General features: G+C 41.3%; 1 protein-coding gene across 5 annotated transcripts in view; it reads left to right on the forward strand.

Moving 5' to 3' along the window:
* Positions 1–2,988: 2,988 nt before the first annotated feature.
* The window catches only part of mark4a (MAP/microtubule affinity-regulating kinase 4a), a 29,845-nt gene continuing 16,468 nt past the window's right edge, over positions 2,989–16,365 (forward strand). For 4 of the 5 annotated variants that reach the window (XM_070983842.1, XM_070983839.1, XM_070983841.1 and 1 more), the window contains exons 1-7: positions 3,013–3,651; positions 6,198–6,395; positions 8,282–8,335; positions 14,128–14,176; positions 14,522–14,587; positions 16,115–16,185; positions 16,274–16,330. In XM_070983842.1, the coding sequence (XP_070839943.1) occupies positions 3,598–3,651; positions 6,198–6,395; positions 8,282–8,335; positions 14,128–14,176; positions 14,522–14,587; positions 16,115–16,185; positions 16,274–16,330 (549 nt within the window). In that variant the 5' untranslated portion in view covers positions 3,013–3,597. Of the gene's footprint in view, positions 3,652–6,197; positions 6,396–8,281; positions 8,336–14,127; positions 14,177–14,521; positions 14,588–16,114; positions 16,186–16,273; positions 16,331–16,365 lie in introns of all 5 variants that reach the window. The other variant, XM_070983843.1, reaches the window with a different exon arrangement.

Raw genomic sequence — 16,365 nt, forward strand, 5'->3', positions numbered from 1 at the left:
GTGGCCCAGGAGACTCTTTTCTGCCTCACAGGTCCAGGTGAAGCTGGAAAGACATTAGACTACTCCAGAAATTGAATACCTACATTTTATACCTAAATAAGGTATTGCAATCCAGTTCCACATGGATGTTAAGATTATAAAGTCAAGGTGACCACAGAAAGTGGCCTTTTGCCACTTTTGCTAAATCAGGAATTGGGGGATGTTACAACGCAGTGCTCTTCATGCTCAACACATTAACCACTGGCTGAATGATTGTCTTACACTACAGTACACTTTTTTTTAAAGTCTGTCTTGAAACAAGTCAGGTTTCTGTATGAACACTGACAGTGTTTGCTTGCAGAAATCATTGCTTTGATTCATATTGGACATTAAGAGATCCCTACGAAATGTGTTTCCTGTCTAAATGATGGGGGACAAAATCCACACTCCCCATTCTGTGTGAAAACATATTTCTGGAGTATAAGACAGCAGCTAAATCAAGCTGTGAATATTTGCACAAAAGGAGGACTCTGGATTTTGTCCTCCATCAAATACTGAAAATGCTTTAGAAAGGGATCCGTCTATAACCGCTATAACCAGAAGGAATGATTACAGCAAGAAAAAACTTTGTGTTCAGATGAGCACCTTGCTAGTGTTTTAAAACTGACCTTTTTGCAAACCTGTCCTTTTACCCTCCTGTTTTGTTCACTTCTCAGGAACAGCAATTATGTGCCTGGGTCAGTTTGACCCAATTCGGGAAATTCTTTAGAAAATTTACTTTCTTAGGATTAGACTGTCGGGGGACCTCCAAAGATACACCGAGCTCCTCTGTCCTTCTGTCCCTCTCCATCTGCACGCTTTCATGTCCTACCACGGCGTGTTACTAACTTAGCTCCTTCTCCGGAGTCTCTGTGCTTTATCATCTTGCAGGTTACACAGGGGCTGAATCTGGATTGTGGATTTCAGCTGCGTCTCCCGCCTTGGCCCTGCCTGACATCCACTGCAACTGCTACTGCTATTATTACATCCACTGTCACTGTTACTGTGACTGTCTGTCTGTCTGTCTGTCTGTCTGTCTGTCTGTCTGTCTGTCTCACTCTCTCTCTCTTGCTCTTCCTCTCTCACCCAACCGGTTGAGGCAGATGGCCGCCCACCCAGAGTCTGGTTCTGCTCGAGGTTTCTGCCTGTTAAAAGGAAGTTTTTCCTCGCCACTGTCGCCAAGTGCTTGCTCATGGGGGAATTGTTGGTTCTCTGTAGATAAAAGAGCTTGGTTTGTACCAGCTCTATATGGAAAGTGTCCTGAGACAACTTCTGGTGTGATTTGGCGCTATACAAATAAAAATAAAATTGAAAATTGAATTACTTGGAGGAATATGAATAGCAGTTTCCTCATTTCGTTTATAACCAGAATCATCAGACTCAGAATTGTCCTCAAGATGGTCACATCCTCCTCTATTATATCACTGTCATGATCTAAGATGAGTTCCAGAGCATCCAGGGCCGTCACCTTTTTACTTCTGCTGCTCATTTTGTAAAGCTCTGACAAAGAGTATATCACATGTAGCTGCAGAGAGTAATACTGGTAGGACGTGATAGAGAATCTTAATGTTTTGCCCCTCCCCTGTTGAGTGTCCAATCAATGTGGTTGAAGTTTGCCCATAGGCACACAAAAAGGGTCCCGTCAATAGGTGAGGCTTGGATGAACAACATTTACTCTAAGCAGACTTTCTGATGACTTGGTACGCATTTGAGACTAATTTCAAAACATTGTTTTCAGTCACAAACACATTTTTTTAAATTAATATTACATTGCAGACGCAGGGTTTAGGTGCTTCGCATGAAGTGATACTTCTGTTCTGATTTTCTTTCTCTTTGCGCTCAAGTAGAGACTGCGCCTCTCCCTGTGCAGGCTACTGCCACATAACCCACCATGAACACATGAAAGCAGAAAACGCTCAAATGAATGAGAGACTTAGATGGTGAGACTCTGTACTTCGGCCATCTTTGGAGAGTTTATGCTAATTTACGCACAAATCTACGCTGGTAAAACCGGCAATCGATTGTGTTATGTGGACCTGTAAGCGTCTCTTCTGTGGCGCATCTCAAGTACGTCAAATGAAATGTGGTTAGACAGTTCAGACAGGAAAGGGAGACATTTGTTTTTCAAAATAAATGTGCAACGTTTTTCCTGAGGAACTCAAATATCCATACATACATCTGGAGGCTGCTTTCTTCTCAGGGTCACGGGTAGTGATATATCATGCATGCAGCATGCAGTGAACGTTACTTCAAAGTAGCTGCTAATATCTTAAAACAAACAAACAAACAAACAAACAAACAAACAAACAAAAAAGCCCCTCACAAATATTAATTAGTCTAAAAAAGTATATGTATATTTCTACTATATTATTTCTAATCAGAGATTGCTTTGATCCAGCAATATATTTTAACTAATCTGTTTTTCTGCAGTCAGTGCATACATATTTCTTTATTCATTTATATGCAAAAAACAAAAACAAACAAACAAACAAACAGACAGAAAAGAGAGCTCAGACAACCTATATGTCAGCTTTAAGTCACTAAATTCACTTTTACACACTGATTTTCCAGAGGGGCCTTTAGTTTTGTCTTCCCATTGATGGTCTGACTCTTGGTACTGCTACCTTATGTTACTTTTACTGTTCTATGATTTTTAACTTCTTTTGATTGAGCCATGTGTCTGTGTTTGAAAAGCATGACTTTTCAGTATTATGATTTATCAGGAGAGGTGTTTTTGATATTTAGAAGCATTAGTGTAAATGGGGTGCGCAAATAATTAGAAACAATAGCATCACAAACTGCAATCTCCAAAATGATCATTTAACCGCAACTGATGGTTGGAATCTTCACGAAGGGAGGCTTTATTGCAGGACAGTTGTTTTAGCTTTTTGTGTATATGAGGCTACTATGAATTATTGTTAATTCACGAAGGTTTTTACATCAAAACCAAACACCGGAACTCTCGTGTCTGTACATTCTTGCTGACTTGATGGTGGTGCTCATCTCACCGACCGGGAATACCGATTTCTGAACACTTCGGCCTTTTTCCCCGCTGCACCGTGAGCTGTGTTTTTCTGCGAGTGGCAGCAAAGTGGAGTGGGTTGCATTGGCGTCGCGGTTCAAATGTAAAAGATTACATCGGTTGGTATTATGACAGACGGAGGTGACACACATCCAGAGGGATCCGTGTTTGTTTTGTATGGCGAGATGAGGCAGGGGGTGGAGAGTCGCCACAGAGACGCTGGGCTCCGGCCCAACATCACCCCATTTTAGCACTTATTCGATGGTCGGGATTTGCATTGCATTGCATTTGCTGCATCGTTGATCCGCCGTATTTTTGCAAAGTGCATGGTGGAAAATGCAGCTTGTTTGAGGACACCCCCCCCTCCAGATACCCATTGCTGCCATGATAGGCAGAGGTCTCCTCTCGACCGCGGCTCGGCCGGCAGGAGAAGAGGCAGATTGATTTGGGACGGTGGGCCGCATCTGCGGATGTTATTCTGTCTGTGGAGCCCGTAAATACCATCCGAGCAAACACACCGTGATTTTTACTCAGGGAGAAAGGAGAACGAAAACAACATGTCTTCTCGATCTGCATTACCGTCTGGAAACGACAGGAGTACTGGAGACCATGTAAGTACAAATACAGCCTGTAGTCTCTATTTCTGTGCATGCAAAATGCATCTCTGAAAAGATCTCCACAGAAATGTGGCATTTGGCAATCACTGGGTTTGTTCAGTGTTCACGGGGGTCATAGATGGAGCTATTTTTCCTCATGAGGTGAAAGGACTCTGGAGGTGATATTGGACGGATATATTAGCAGAACAGGCTCTTTCAGAATGGGCTAACCTTGAGTGTATGCGCAGAGAAAGAGCTGATGGCAGTCAGACAGCCCGGAATTAGTCCATCCGCATACGATAACACTCGGTGGATATGCGCAGAAAGCCTGAAAACCAGCCGTCACCTCTTATTATAAGGCTGTTGGAGAGATAGTGATGTCACATTATACAGCTTGCTGCTGCCTGTATGTGTGTACGTGTGTGCGTGTATCCCCCAGAAATTGGATGGGTGGGACGAGAGCACAGAAGGCCAAAATAAATGTATAGGAAATATCTGGGTTGTTCGCATGAACCGAGGGGATTACTGCGTAAAATGATGTGCAGTCCATTGCTGCGCAGCCTACAGAGCGCCCAACCCCAGAGCCACTGGGTGTCAGACAGCGCCATACATTCAGTACAGTGGAAAACAGTAGCGGCCTGCCGGAAAGACAGAAGCAAAGGGGATTTATTCATGTGAGACAGACAGAAAATATTAAGGTGTGCATTCCTGACGTTGCATTATGTCATTTCTCTGCCCTAAACACTTCTGGCAAGATCCCCCTCCATTTGTTAGCTTTTAGCGCAGAGAGATGGTTAAACCAGTAGTTGTCTGTGTGCACGATTGTATGTGTGTGTATGTGAATGTTTTCCTGGCTGTGCAGAAGTGTGTGAGTTCATGAGGTGCATAATTGATTATGGATGCAGATCTCTTCCTTCCACTAGAATGGATCTCAATGTGCTGTCATCACTCTACAATTAAACGATGACAGATGAGTGAATTGACTGGCTGAATTGTTGGGTTGCTATATTGGCACAGGTGAGGCTTGGCTTGATGTGCACCGTACAGTTGGTGGATTAATGTACTCCACTTTCCACTGTGTATGCCTCCACTGCTGTCAGTTTGGGCATGTCTCATCATCCTCTAGATTGAGGGAAGAGGGGGTCCAAATTGGGTCTAGGTTGGGTGTGAGAACAGGGATGGAGGCATCCAAAAGAGAAAGTGTCTGAAGGTGGGGCTTAAGGCTGTGTGTGTGTGTGTGTGTGTGTGTGTGTGTGTGTGTGTGTGTGTGTGTGCTTGTGTGCGTGTGCTTGTGTGCTTGTGTGTGTGTGTGTGTGTGTGTGTGTGTGTGTGTGTGTGTGTGTGTGTGTGAAGCTGAGAGCAAGATGGCATGCTGGGGGGATGGAAGTGTGATGCCTCAGGGCCTGGGACTGGCCAGGGACCACTGTGCCAGCATCTGCTCCCTTTTTTATTCTTTCCTGCTATATTCCTCTCTCCACTAGTTACCCTTTCTATGGTTGTTTTCTTTTTTTCTGCACCTTTTCTATCACAAACCCTGGTTCCTCTAAATCCTTGTATTGCCTTGTGTTTTCCTCCCCCTACCATCTATTCTCTATCTTTTCTCCTCTATATTGTTGCTTAGTTAGTCAGACAAGAACCTGTAATACAGCTAGCTTTTGTTTGTGTAAGTGCATGTTGTTGTCCTCCCTTCTTTTCTGCTCTTACTTCCTGGCTGAAAACTATCTGTGACTAAAGCTTTTGACTCCATCATTGCACAGCAAAGCTCTGAAGCACTGAGGTCCAGAATCAAAGCGGTAACATGCAGCAGCAGTGGCACTGCTAATAGTTTTCAGGCCTGTGAAAACTTCAGGGCTACCTCAGACTGCAGTGAACTACTCTGGACGTATTCCATGAAGATATCTTCCACCCGTAAAGTAATCGACTTCTAAAGAAGATGATACTAAATCTAAACTGGAAACAGTATATTCATGTGCTGGACTGCAGCTATTAACCCAGGAATGAGGGGCATGTATTCACATGTAGCTCAGCTCATCATCACTCTTTTTTGTGTTTCTGAAGCAAACATCTGGAGGAAGGATTCTGATACCGTGCACTGATGTGTAACTTTCTCAGTCCATCAGTAGATTTTATTTAAAGCTGGGCTGCTTATTGCAATCATACTTACCTGTGCAGTTTATGTCAATAATACACACTCATCTGTGAAACATGTAGCTGTTCAGTGACTTCACCAAATACAGCAGATATTTAGTGTTAGCAATGATGTAGTGTCAGAGGGAGTTCATTGGACCTTTGCCTCAAAACAGTCAAGTTGCTGCTGAAAGCATCATATTGTCTGCATATTCTTTGCCGAGCATAGTTCATAACCAGCTTACAGAGAAATGTTGATTTTGCTTCTGGAGATCATCAGCGCTCCATGGGTAGCAGTCCTTATACAGGAGTGCCTTTGACAGCTTGCTGCTGCTGTTCTATGTGATACTGGTGTTGTCAAAGTGAATAACCCCCCCCCCCCCCCCCCCCCCCCCCACACACACACACACACACACACACACTCTTACTTCCAGCATGTGTCACTGGGGGCCAGCCGCTCAGACAAGGCCACAAGCCAGTCCAGCCGCTCACTGGGCGCCCGATGCAGGAACTCCATTGCCTCCTGCTCTGACGAGCAGCCACACATTGGCAACTACCGTCTGCTCAAGACCATTGGAAAGGGAAACTTTGCCAAGGTCAAGCTAGCCCGCCACATCCTGACAGGAAAGGAGGTGAGACACGGGCAGCAGAGGTCCAGGGTGGGAGGAGGAAGAAGGAGATGGATGAGCAGATGATGGATCATTTCAAAAAAACAATTGATGTTTGCAGGGTGATGAAAGGCAACAATCAGCTGATGTTGCTGGTGTGATTTGGTCTAGTATTGAGACTGCAACATTGTATTTTTGAACATAGTTTGAAACAAGTAAATTGTATTCTGTCATGTTACCTTTAATATATATATTTCTCTGTTCAGCACATTTTTATAAGACAAACAACATTATGCTAGTAGATTAAAAGTTTGATATTCTTTTGAAGGCATTAGGGCTGGGCGATATGGCTGAAAACTCTATTGCGATATAAGTGTTTTATATTGGCCGATATCGATAATTATTGATATTTTTTATGACCTATTTAAAATAAGGACCAGGAGAAAAATACATTCAATTTAAAATTTTTATTTTAAATTGAACCTTCCTCTGATTATAATCCCCTCAGCTATCAAGGCAGAAAGGAAAGGAAACGTCAACACAACCATGGAAAACACTCAAATAATAAATGTTAAAAAAAAAAAGTGTAAAAATGTAAACAGAGAGAAACCTGAGAATTTTTTTCTACAGGTTTAGTGCAGGAAGTTCACAAGCTGATTCACCTTCTGAATAAAATGTTTACAGATATGTGCAGTGTTTTGGAAACATAGCAGAAACTGAGGTAGACTTGACTGAACTATAAAACCAGCCTAGACATATGAACAACTTCAGTCACTCTTCTTACTCTAAACATACATGAACTATTCAATTATATTTTTATTGCGAGTGTGCTTAAGAAAAAAAAAAAAAAAGTAAGTGTAAGAGATGTTTATAACCTGGCTTCTCCACAGTGCTCAGTGAAGCATGTCTTTAGCTATATGATATGCCGTTCCCTTCGTTACGTCTTTGTGCCTTTTAGATGATTTGTCATCAGGCACTGAAGCAGATACCTCTGCATGGTGGTCAGCTGCTTGTGCAGTGGTGCTGCAGTTGTTGGACGTTGGCGAATACGGCTTCGCTCCAAAGAGTGAGCGCGGCTAAAGTGGTTAGATAAGTTTGTGGTGTTACCGGTCTTGGTGGGGACGACAGTCCACAGTTACAGACCACATTGGTCTGACTACGGTCCGACTTATAAAATCCAAAAAACTCCATACCGGCGAGCTGACTTTTTATCGACAATTTCTTCCCTCGCTGCAGCGCTCACTTTCTATTTCTCATCTCACTCCTTGCGAAGCATGAGATGAGACAACGACACGGCGCAACCGAACTTGATAATGTTACATGATTGGTGTGTTAGCGTGTCTCTCTTACTGATCAGTGATTACTCCCTACGTTGCTCAGTTACCTGAGAGCGAGTGCCTTTGTTCATGCAACAAACCTCGCTTCGCAACTTCACGTTTTTTCCAACGAAAAAAAAAAAAAAAAAAAAAATTATCGAATGTTTTATCGAGCGCATTTTTTATTGATATTGATAACGTGTCTATCGCGAGACATATCGCTATCATTTTTATCGCCCAGCCCTAGAAGGCATCGTGACATCAAGCAGGGTAACTGTAATTTCCAATTTCCAGGTGATTGATTTCAATCCATTTTTCAGTTACTTTAAAAATGACAAGATTGAAACACTGAATACTAAATGATGGCACAAATGGGTACCACTTTATGATAAGATACACTTCATAAAAGGTTTATATGTTGTAACTAATCTATGCAAATATAGATATTATTTGTATTGTATTGAGCTCGGGCTGCATTGTAAGATAGGGTGATGTTAATGAATGTCGTGTATGGAGGCTGTTATATGCAAAAAGCCAGATGTAATGGTGATGTGTTTACTTCCTCATCCAAAACATCCTTCACGTCTCTTTCAGGTTGCAATAAAAATCATTGATAAAACTCAGTTGAACCCAACCAGCCTACAAAAGGTGAGTTTTTCCTCTTTATACTGATGGTTTGTTTATTGAGGAGTATGTGCATCATGCCCTCACATTCAAAAATGAGACACATGCTACACAGTTTAATGCTATCTGTTTGCATAAACAGCAGGAGGAGGTTCAGGTTTATCCTCAGCTGTTTCCGCCTCAGAGGGGGCAGGAAAGAGGGAGCAGCTGATAGAGAGAGGGTGCGTGGGATGTGATGTTGTTTGGCAGGTGCTAGGGACTGGATGGGAGCGAGAGAAGACCTCTGCTCCAGAGATCATCTCTCATCTCTCTCTGGGCTAATCACTGCCCTGAGGGGGGAGTGACTCATCTCGGTCACCCAATCCTTTCTTTTTTTGTGTTTGTGTTCATAATTTGTCTTCCCCGAACACATGTTGCTGTGGATAAAAAAGAAAATTGCAGTGTTTTGTAGTTGTTTCATGGTCACTGATGTTGGGTTTGATGGCCATTTCGTCGTGAGAGGTGTCTTTAGATAAGCTCATGTGTATGACATAAGGAGGGCTTTTGATGGACTTGCTTCTTTTTTCCTGCTGGTCGGCATGTTGAGTGCTGAGCCTGAATGGTAGACACTCAAGGTTTGTTGTGCATGAAGGTCAGAGACAGAGCAGTGGACTCTTTGGTTTCACTGGCTATCAAGGGCAACCTCAGCATGGCACAGACACACACTTGACTCTGATTCAGGAGAGGTACACATCTGGAGCAGGAGACCTGGACTGGTGGATATCCAAACACAACATGGCTGACATGAAGGCCATTTGATCATGTCTTCATGTGTATCACATGCTCAGATATCTCCATGCTATCTCCCAGCTACACTAATCAAGATATTTTCTGCACTGTCATGTGTGCCTCATATAGCTGTATCACTCAGAGTCAGGTAAAGACCTACCACATAGTGAAGTAATACCTGTGAATAAAACGACGAGTCAACTCATATTTTCCCGTAATACTGTCTATATGCATATATAGGCCAACATGTCTCCCTCATTTAGCCTGTCCCTCCCTCTCTCTTATCTCTTCATACCTCCCCTAGCCTGCATGAGCTCTTCTGCCAAGGGCATGAAGCGAACAGAACAGAAGACCCATCATATTTCTGAAATAATTGTTCTTTATATGTGTGAGGTGTCTGTGCAATTTTGTTTGACTGAAAAATGACTGTATGTCTTGCTACATACATTAAAAAGACCAGCAGTTCTTCATATGACATATAGAATTACAGTAGTAGGAGCATAGGGCCCACTCGAATAAGGACTGCCTTAGTTATATCATACATCCTACTGGAAATGTGGTGGGCTCCCAAAATTGTTACTATCTGTCACAAGATAGAATTTGCCCAGGGTAAACAGCAATTAAAGAAAATAATCATTTTGATTACATTCAGTTTCTTTTCATTTGACTTCCTTTTTTTAAATCTTTTTCTCAATCTGTGTATTTACAGTAATGACCTTGGGTGGTCACAGAATTATCAAGGCTTTAGTAAATTAAAGTTCTCATTGTTTTCTTTTCCCATAGTTGTGTGGCTGTTGCCCTTTTGATCACAGGCTTTCTGTAATCCTGATACTTTGACTCATCATATTTCTGGTGGTTATATCACGACAGGAAATTGACTTCTCACCTTGCTAGAATATTAAATGCTTTACAGAAACTGATTCCAATTTGCATGTTATCACATCTTCCTAGGTTGTGCTTTACACGGACAGGACTGGCTGCTGTGAAAGACAATAGTGCAACATTTAGGACAGGACTGAGGAAAGAGGCAAAGGATTGGCCACTGCTGAAGAGAATACAATTAACTGGTGATGATAGTGAGCTTCTTTACATACCCATGGGCTAGAAAAAATCTTTAGCACAGACATGAAAGCGCCCATATTAGCATAATCTGGACAGTAATGTATGTACAGGGTAGAAGGAAAGAGGGAGATGTGCTGTACAGGGGTGGGTAAAAGAGGGGGAGGAATGAAGGAAGAGGGAAGTGAAATCATAAATGAGAAAGTCAAACCTAAACATCCATGAAGAAGGATTTCTTGTAAGAGGAAACAGCTGATTACAGGAAGAGGTTTTTATGCTAGCAGGACACCTGGAAAATATGTCAGTTAGAAATTAGATTGTCACTTTTTAACAGTAACAACACATCAAAGCTGAAACTTACATTTTAATACAATCTGTTGCTACTTTTGTAATTAAAGGCAGGAGCCTTGTTGCCACAGAGCATGTGTCAGCTTTGTCATAGGATTGCTGTTTATTTGCAGTCATTAATGATGACCGGCATCGAACATGTTGCCGACGGATTGTTTCTTGTTGTGATGGATCTAACTGCTTAATCCTGCTGTGACAAGTAGGGAATTAATGGGACACCTGGACGAGGAGATGCTTTGGCACTACATATCCCACGATTCCTTCTAACACAGCTGGAGAAGCTGGGAAAGCGCCCAGTCTTAATACCTGGGTTGCTATGGCAACAATGACGTTGGGGGCACTGCTAGAGGAGAAGACTGTTCGAGGAATTGAATGGAGGGAGACTCATCGAAAAATAGGAGAAGGGGAGGAATGAGAGAATGCTGGAAAAGCTTATCACACCATCTTTTTTTCCCAGGTGGAGTTGACAGCGTAGAGGAGAGTCGCTGGTTTTCTGGATCGCTTATTGTTGAAGGAGTGTACTGTTACATACATGAAACCAGGATAGCTGACTCAAATTTAATCCCCTGCTCTGCTCTGACAAAGTGTACTAATATATCCCCCAGAGCAGACATATTACATGCAGTGAGAAGTGCTCAGCAGAGAGTGGAAGTTGGTCTGTTGTTGGCTTCAGATTTATCACATTTGTGTGTTGGCCATGTGTTAATGTTGTTTGTAATGGTGAAGAGGTTTTGTTGGTCCGAGTCACCCTCACAAATTCTCAAGTGATACTGTTGTTTTTTGGACAGAAGTATAAACTTGTCTGCTTGTATTGGTCCAACCCAGATTTCTCAGAGGTTCTGTTTGATTTCAGCAGCAGAAATCTAATTGCTCATTAGTATGTCATAAACACTATATGATAAACAACCAAGTACCAAGCCAATGTAGCCTTCCTTCACAAGTCTATGAAGTTGTGTATAAGAGCCCTTCGCAGATTTGCATTTGCACTTTAGCATTCACAATCATTCACATCACAACGAGCAGTTTAAAAAAAGAGGAGTTAAAATCCTTCTTCCTTGTCAAAACCTGGCACCTACGCTACTCATAATGCAACTCTGTGTCCAACAGTCAGGTCAGAGATTTTAGCATGTTAAGCTTGTAGTGGCTGTGGCCTGGAGCCTCTGGCCAGAAGCACAGATGAGGAGGGGGCTCCAGAGGTCTGTTAAGATCACCTTTCAAAATCCTCCAAGATTTTTTTTCATTTTCAAACTTGTAGTCTTCAGACCCAACCACCATTGCCTCAAGTGACATCACTTGTAATGCAACCAATAAATGTAACCAATTTTGTGCATCTTTTACATGTTAATAACGATAGTTACAGAATGTTCATTTCCCATGTTAATCTACCTGTTAAACTCCAAAAAGTACTCAGCACAAATAGTGACTGTTGAAGTGACCCAGTAAAAGTTGAAACCTGGTAGTAGGAGAGATTTAGGGGTATAGTAGAAGCAGTATATAAATCACTATGAAAAGCTGCATGTACAGTGCCTATCATAAGTATTCACCCCCTGGGATGTTTTCCCCTTTTATTGCATTCAAAAATCAATCATGGTCAAAACAATTTGGCTTTTTTAACACAAATATTTATTGGAAAAAACTCTTTAATGTCAAAGTGAAAACAGACTTCTACAAAGTAATGTTAATGAAATAAAAATATATAAAGAAATATGATTGTTTGCATAATTATTTACCCCCTTTTTAATTTAATGGTCTAATTCAATAGAGGTCCATCAAATTGTTGCCAATAGTCTCACAATTAGTGAAATGAAGATCACCTGTGATCTGAGTGGTGTGGGTGTGTTTCAAGTGATTGAGGTATAAAACACCTTTGTCTGAAGGGTCCAGAGACTGGTTGATCAGTATTCCTGGCTACCACTACACCATGAAGACAGAAGAACACTCCAAGCAACTCAGGGAAAGGGTTATTGAGAAGTACAATTCAGGGGAGGGATACAGAAAAATTTCCAAGGCATTGAACATCCCCCGGAGTTCAGTGAAATCAATCATCAAGAAATGGAAGGAATATAGCACTTGTGTGAATCTGCCTAGATCAGGCTGCCCTCGTAAACTGAGTGACCGTGCAAGTAGGAGACTAGTGAGAGAAGCCACCAAGACCCCCACGACTACTCTGAAGGAGTTACAAGCTTCAGTTGCTGAGATAGGAGAGACTGTGCATATAGCAACTGCTGCCCGGGTTCTTCACCGGTCAAAGCTTTATGGGAGAGTGGCAATGAGAAAGCCACTGATGAGGAGAAGTCATATTAGATCTCGACTAGGGTTTGCCAAAAAGCACGTGAAAGACTCCATGGTCAAGTGGAAGAAGATTCTTTGGTCTGATGAGACCAAAATTGAGCTTTTTGGCCATCAGACAAGACGTTATGTTTGGCGGAAACCAAACACTGCACATCACCAAAAACACAACATCCCCACTGTGAAGCATGGTGGTGGCAGCATCATGCTGTGGGGATGTTTCTCAGCAGCCGGACCTGGGAGGCTTGTAAAGCTAGAGGGCAGAATGAATGCTGCAAAATACACCGAAATCCTAGGGGACAATCTTCTTCAGTCTGCAAGAGAACTACGGCTTGGGAGAAGATTTATTTTCCAGCAAGACAATGATTCAAAGCATACTGCAAAAGCTACACAGGAATGGTTAAAAAAGAACCAGGTAAATGTTCTGGAGTGGCCGAGTCAAAGCCCAGACCTCAATCCTATAGAGAATTTGTGGCTGGATTTGAAAATGGCTGTTCATGCCCGATACCTGCGCAACCTGACCGAGCTTGAGCAGTTTTGCAAAGAAGAATGGAGCAAAATTGCAGTGGGCAGATGTACAAGACTGATTGAGACTTATCCACACAGACTCACTGCTGTGATTGCAGCCAAAGGTGCATCTACGAAATACTGACTTGAAGGGGGTGAATAATTATGCAAACAATTATTTTCATTTATATAATTTTCTTTCATTAACATTACTTTGTAGAAATCTGTTTCCTGTTAAAGAGTTTTTTCCAATAAATTTTTGTGTTAAAAAAGCCAAATTTTATTGACCATAATTGATTTATGAAAGCAATAAAAGTGTAAAACATCCAAGGGGGTGAATACTTATGATAGGCACTGTATGTCAGATTCTGTACTGCAATTCTTCTGCAGGTTTTTGAAAATTTTAACCAATTTAAAGACTTGATCTGCACATATTTACCATAAACAGAAGGATTCACAAGACAGTTATCACTCCCTGTTTGTATGTCAGGAGGACATCTTCAGGTAAATATAGTGCACAGATTGTTTTCTGACCTCGTTGGATATTTGTTTCTCATACAGAACTGTGAAAATAATGGAGATCAAGAGAGAAGTCCTTTTTATCTAAAATTTGAAAAATAGGAATCAATACAAGTCTGAAGTTCTGAAGTTCTACTGTTTCTGCTGTCATAAGATTAAAATGAGAAGTCTGAGAAGAAATACAGAAATACACCATATTCATTTTCAGAGGCCAGAAAATGCTGTGAAACCTCATCTCAACTCCCAATAACATATATAGTTCTTGTAAACAACATTTTTTTGTCTAATATGCTCAAGACATTAAAAATTCTGTTTCTTCTTCCCAGCTCTTTCGGGAGGTGCGAATAATGAAAGGCTTAAATCACCCTAACATAGGTAAGGCACATACATATATCTCAATGGGCTTTATGTTTGTGTCTGAGTGTGCATTCGTGGATGTGTACTTTGCTTCCGTATGACTAGACAAGTATAATCATTTGAATAAGCTTTGGAGCATACATTGACCAAACTCTAGCAAGCTACATTGTAGGCTTCATATAGAGGTCACAAGGTTGGATTTTCTAAAGCTGAAATGCCATATGGATCAAAACCCCCCACAGCATTAGCAGTGGGATCATTGGTATTAAGACAGACTGCCAGACACCTGTGCCATTATTTATAATGTGAGCAGGATTTGTTGATATATATTTGATTTTAATCTGATTCTGTTTTGGGCTACAGTGCAGCTGTTTGAGGTGATTGAGACTGATAAGACCCTTTACCTAATAATGGAGTACGCCAGTGGAGGTGAGTACACCTGCCATCACGTCCAGCAAATGCTGATGAGCACAAATGGTGCAGAAGGTTCCTTGATGGAACTCTCTTATTAAAACAACACTCGAAGGACTGTACATACATGTATGATTGTCAGGGGTTGGTAGACTTTTTCTTTTTGCTGAGCACAGTGTAATCCCCAAAATATTTTTGGGAGAGAGGAGGGGGGGATGTTCAATTTTTTTCTCATCCCAGATTTCTACTCTATTTCCTTCTTCCCTTGCAAGACTTAAAAAAAAAAATAAAAAATTGGAAGTGAAAGTAGGGCAAAAAGCCTGATCATAACCACTTACTTGGCAGATTTTATTCTGTTTAGAGTGGCTGTATTTTAACCATTTTGTAACATTTTCCATTAATGTATAATTTTTAAATATTGTGGGGAGGGTATTGCAGTTTTTGTAAAAGTCAACAGGAGAGTCCAAAAGAAATATTAATAACTGTCGGTATGGGCTTGATTGTTTTTTATAGCTATAAGATAACATGTAACCCCAACTACCCTACCATAGTAATTTTTGTTAAGTCCCTAAGGAATTCTTCTTTATTCAGAAAAGCTTTTCAGGCATTCAAGAGATGAATTTCTATCTAATATTTTCAGGCATCAGTGAAAGCTTATGTGGTGTGAATGTGTCTGCTCTGATGAATCAAACGATTACACCCAATTTCTATAAGCTGAATGATGATAAACTGTTTGGGGTTTAACAGTAATGCATACACACTGTGTAGAGTCTGGAGTCTTGATTTCAACATAAGCATCACTGCTGTGTAAATTGGAATGATCAGTATTGTGTGAAACAGTGCAGCTCTGAACATGTCATGTGACAGTATAACCTAGTACCTGCAGACATCATGACTGACGTGGGTGCACGATGTACTCATTGTTTTATGTTTTATTGTCAATTGACACATATTGTTTTGTGAGACTATCCTCTTTTTTATGTTTTTGTCTTTCATTATAGTTTTCGTTGTGGGAGGTACGCTTGTTTTCTTTCTTGCCGAGTGTTAGATGAGAAGATTTCTACCACTCTTGTGGTTATCTTAGCATAAACAGCTGTGTAAATAATGTGTTGATTAATGGACTTCAGATGTGCTTGTAGGTGGATTTTGTTACCTTGGGACACAGTGGGGCTACCTGTTTTACCTTGTTTACTGTCTTCATGCTAAGATAAGCTAACCAGCTGCAGCATCATATTGAATGGACTGATAGGAGAGCGATATGAATCTTCTCATCTAACTCTGAGTAGAAAGGTGAAACAGTGTATTTCCTAAAACGTCAAACTTTTCCTTTAAGGTTGTGTGCATTCTGTGTTTTGTGTGATCACAAGACAAATTTCCCACTGAGGACAATAAAGATGAAGTTGACACCCTTATAAATATTAATAACTTAATTGATTGATTTATATTGATTGTGTATATCAGCACACTATAATCAAATAGCAACAAATCCATATTATTTCTGGCTTTTTGACCTGACTAATCCATTTCTGCTGTGCACACTCGTAGGTGAAGTGTTTGACTACCTCGTGTCTCATGGGAGAATGAAGGAGGTTGAAGCCAGAGCCAAATTTCGACAGGTATGAATAGAGCGCCTTCTGACACCCACATTGTACCAATCTTCCTGTTACCAGTACTTCATCTTTGTGTGTCTCCTTGTATTCACAGATTGTTTCTGCTGTCCACTACTGCCACACAAAGAACATTGTTCACAGAGATTTGAAGGTGAGAAAGCTCAGAAGATGTTTTGGGCAGCTTGT

The sequence above is a fragment of the Chaetodon trifascialis genome, chromosome 16 (assembly GCF_039877785.1).
Source record: "Chaetodon trifascialis isolate fChaTrf1 chromosome 16, fChaTrf1.hap1, whole genome shotgun sequence".
NCBI lineage: Eukaryota > Metazoa > Chordata > Actinopteri > Chaetodontiformes > Chaetodontidae > Chaetodon > Chaetodon trifascialis.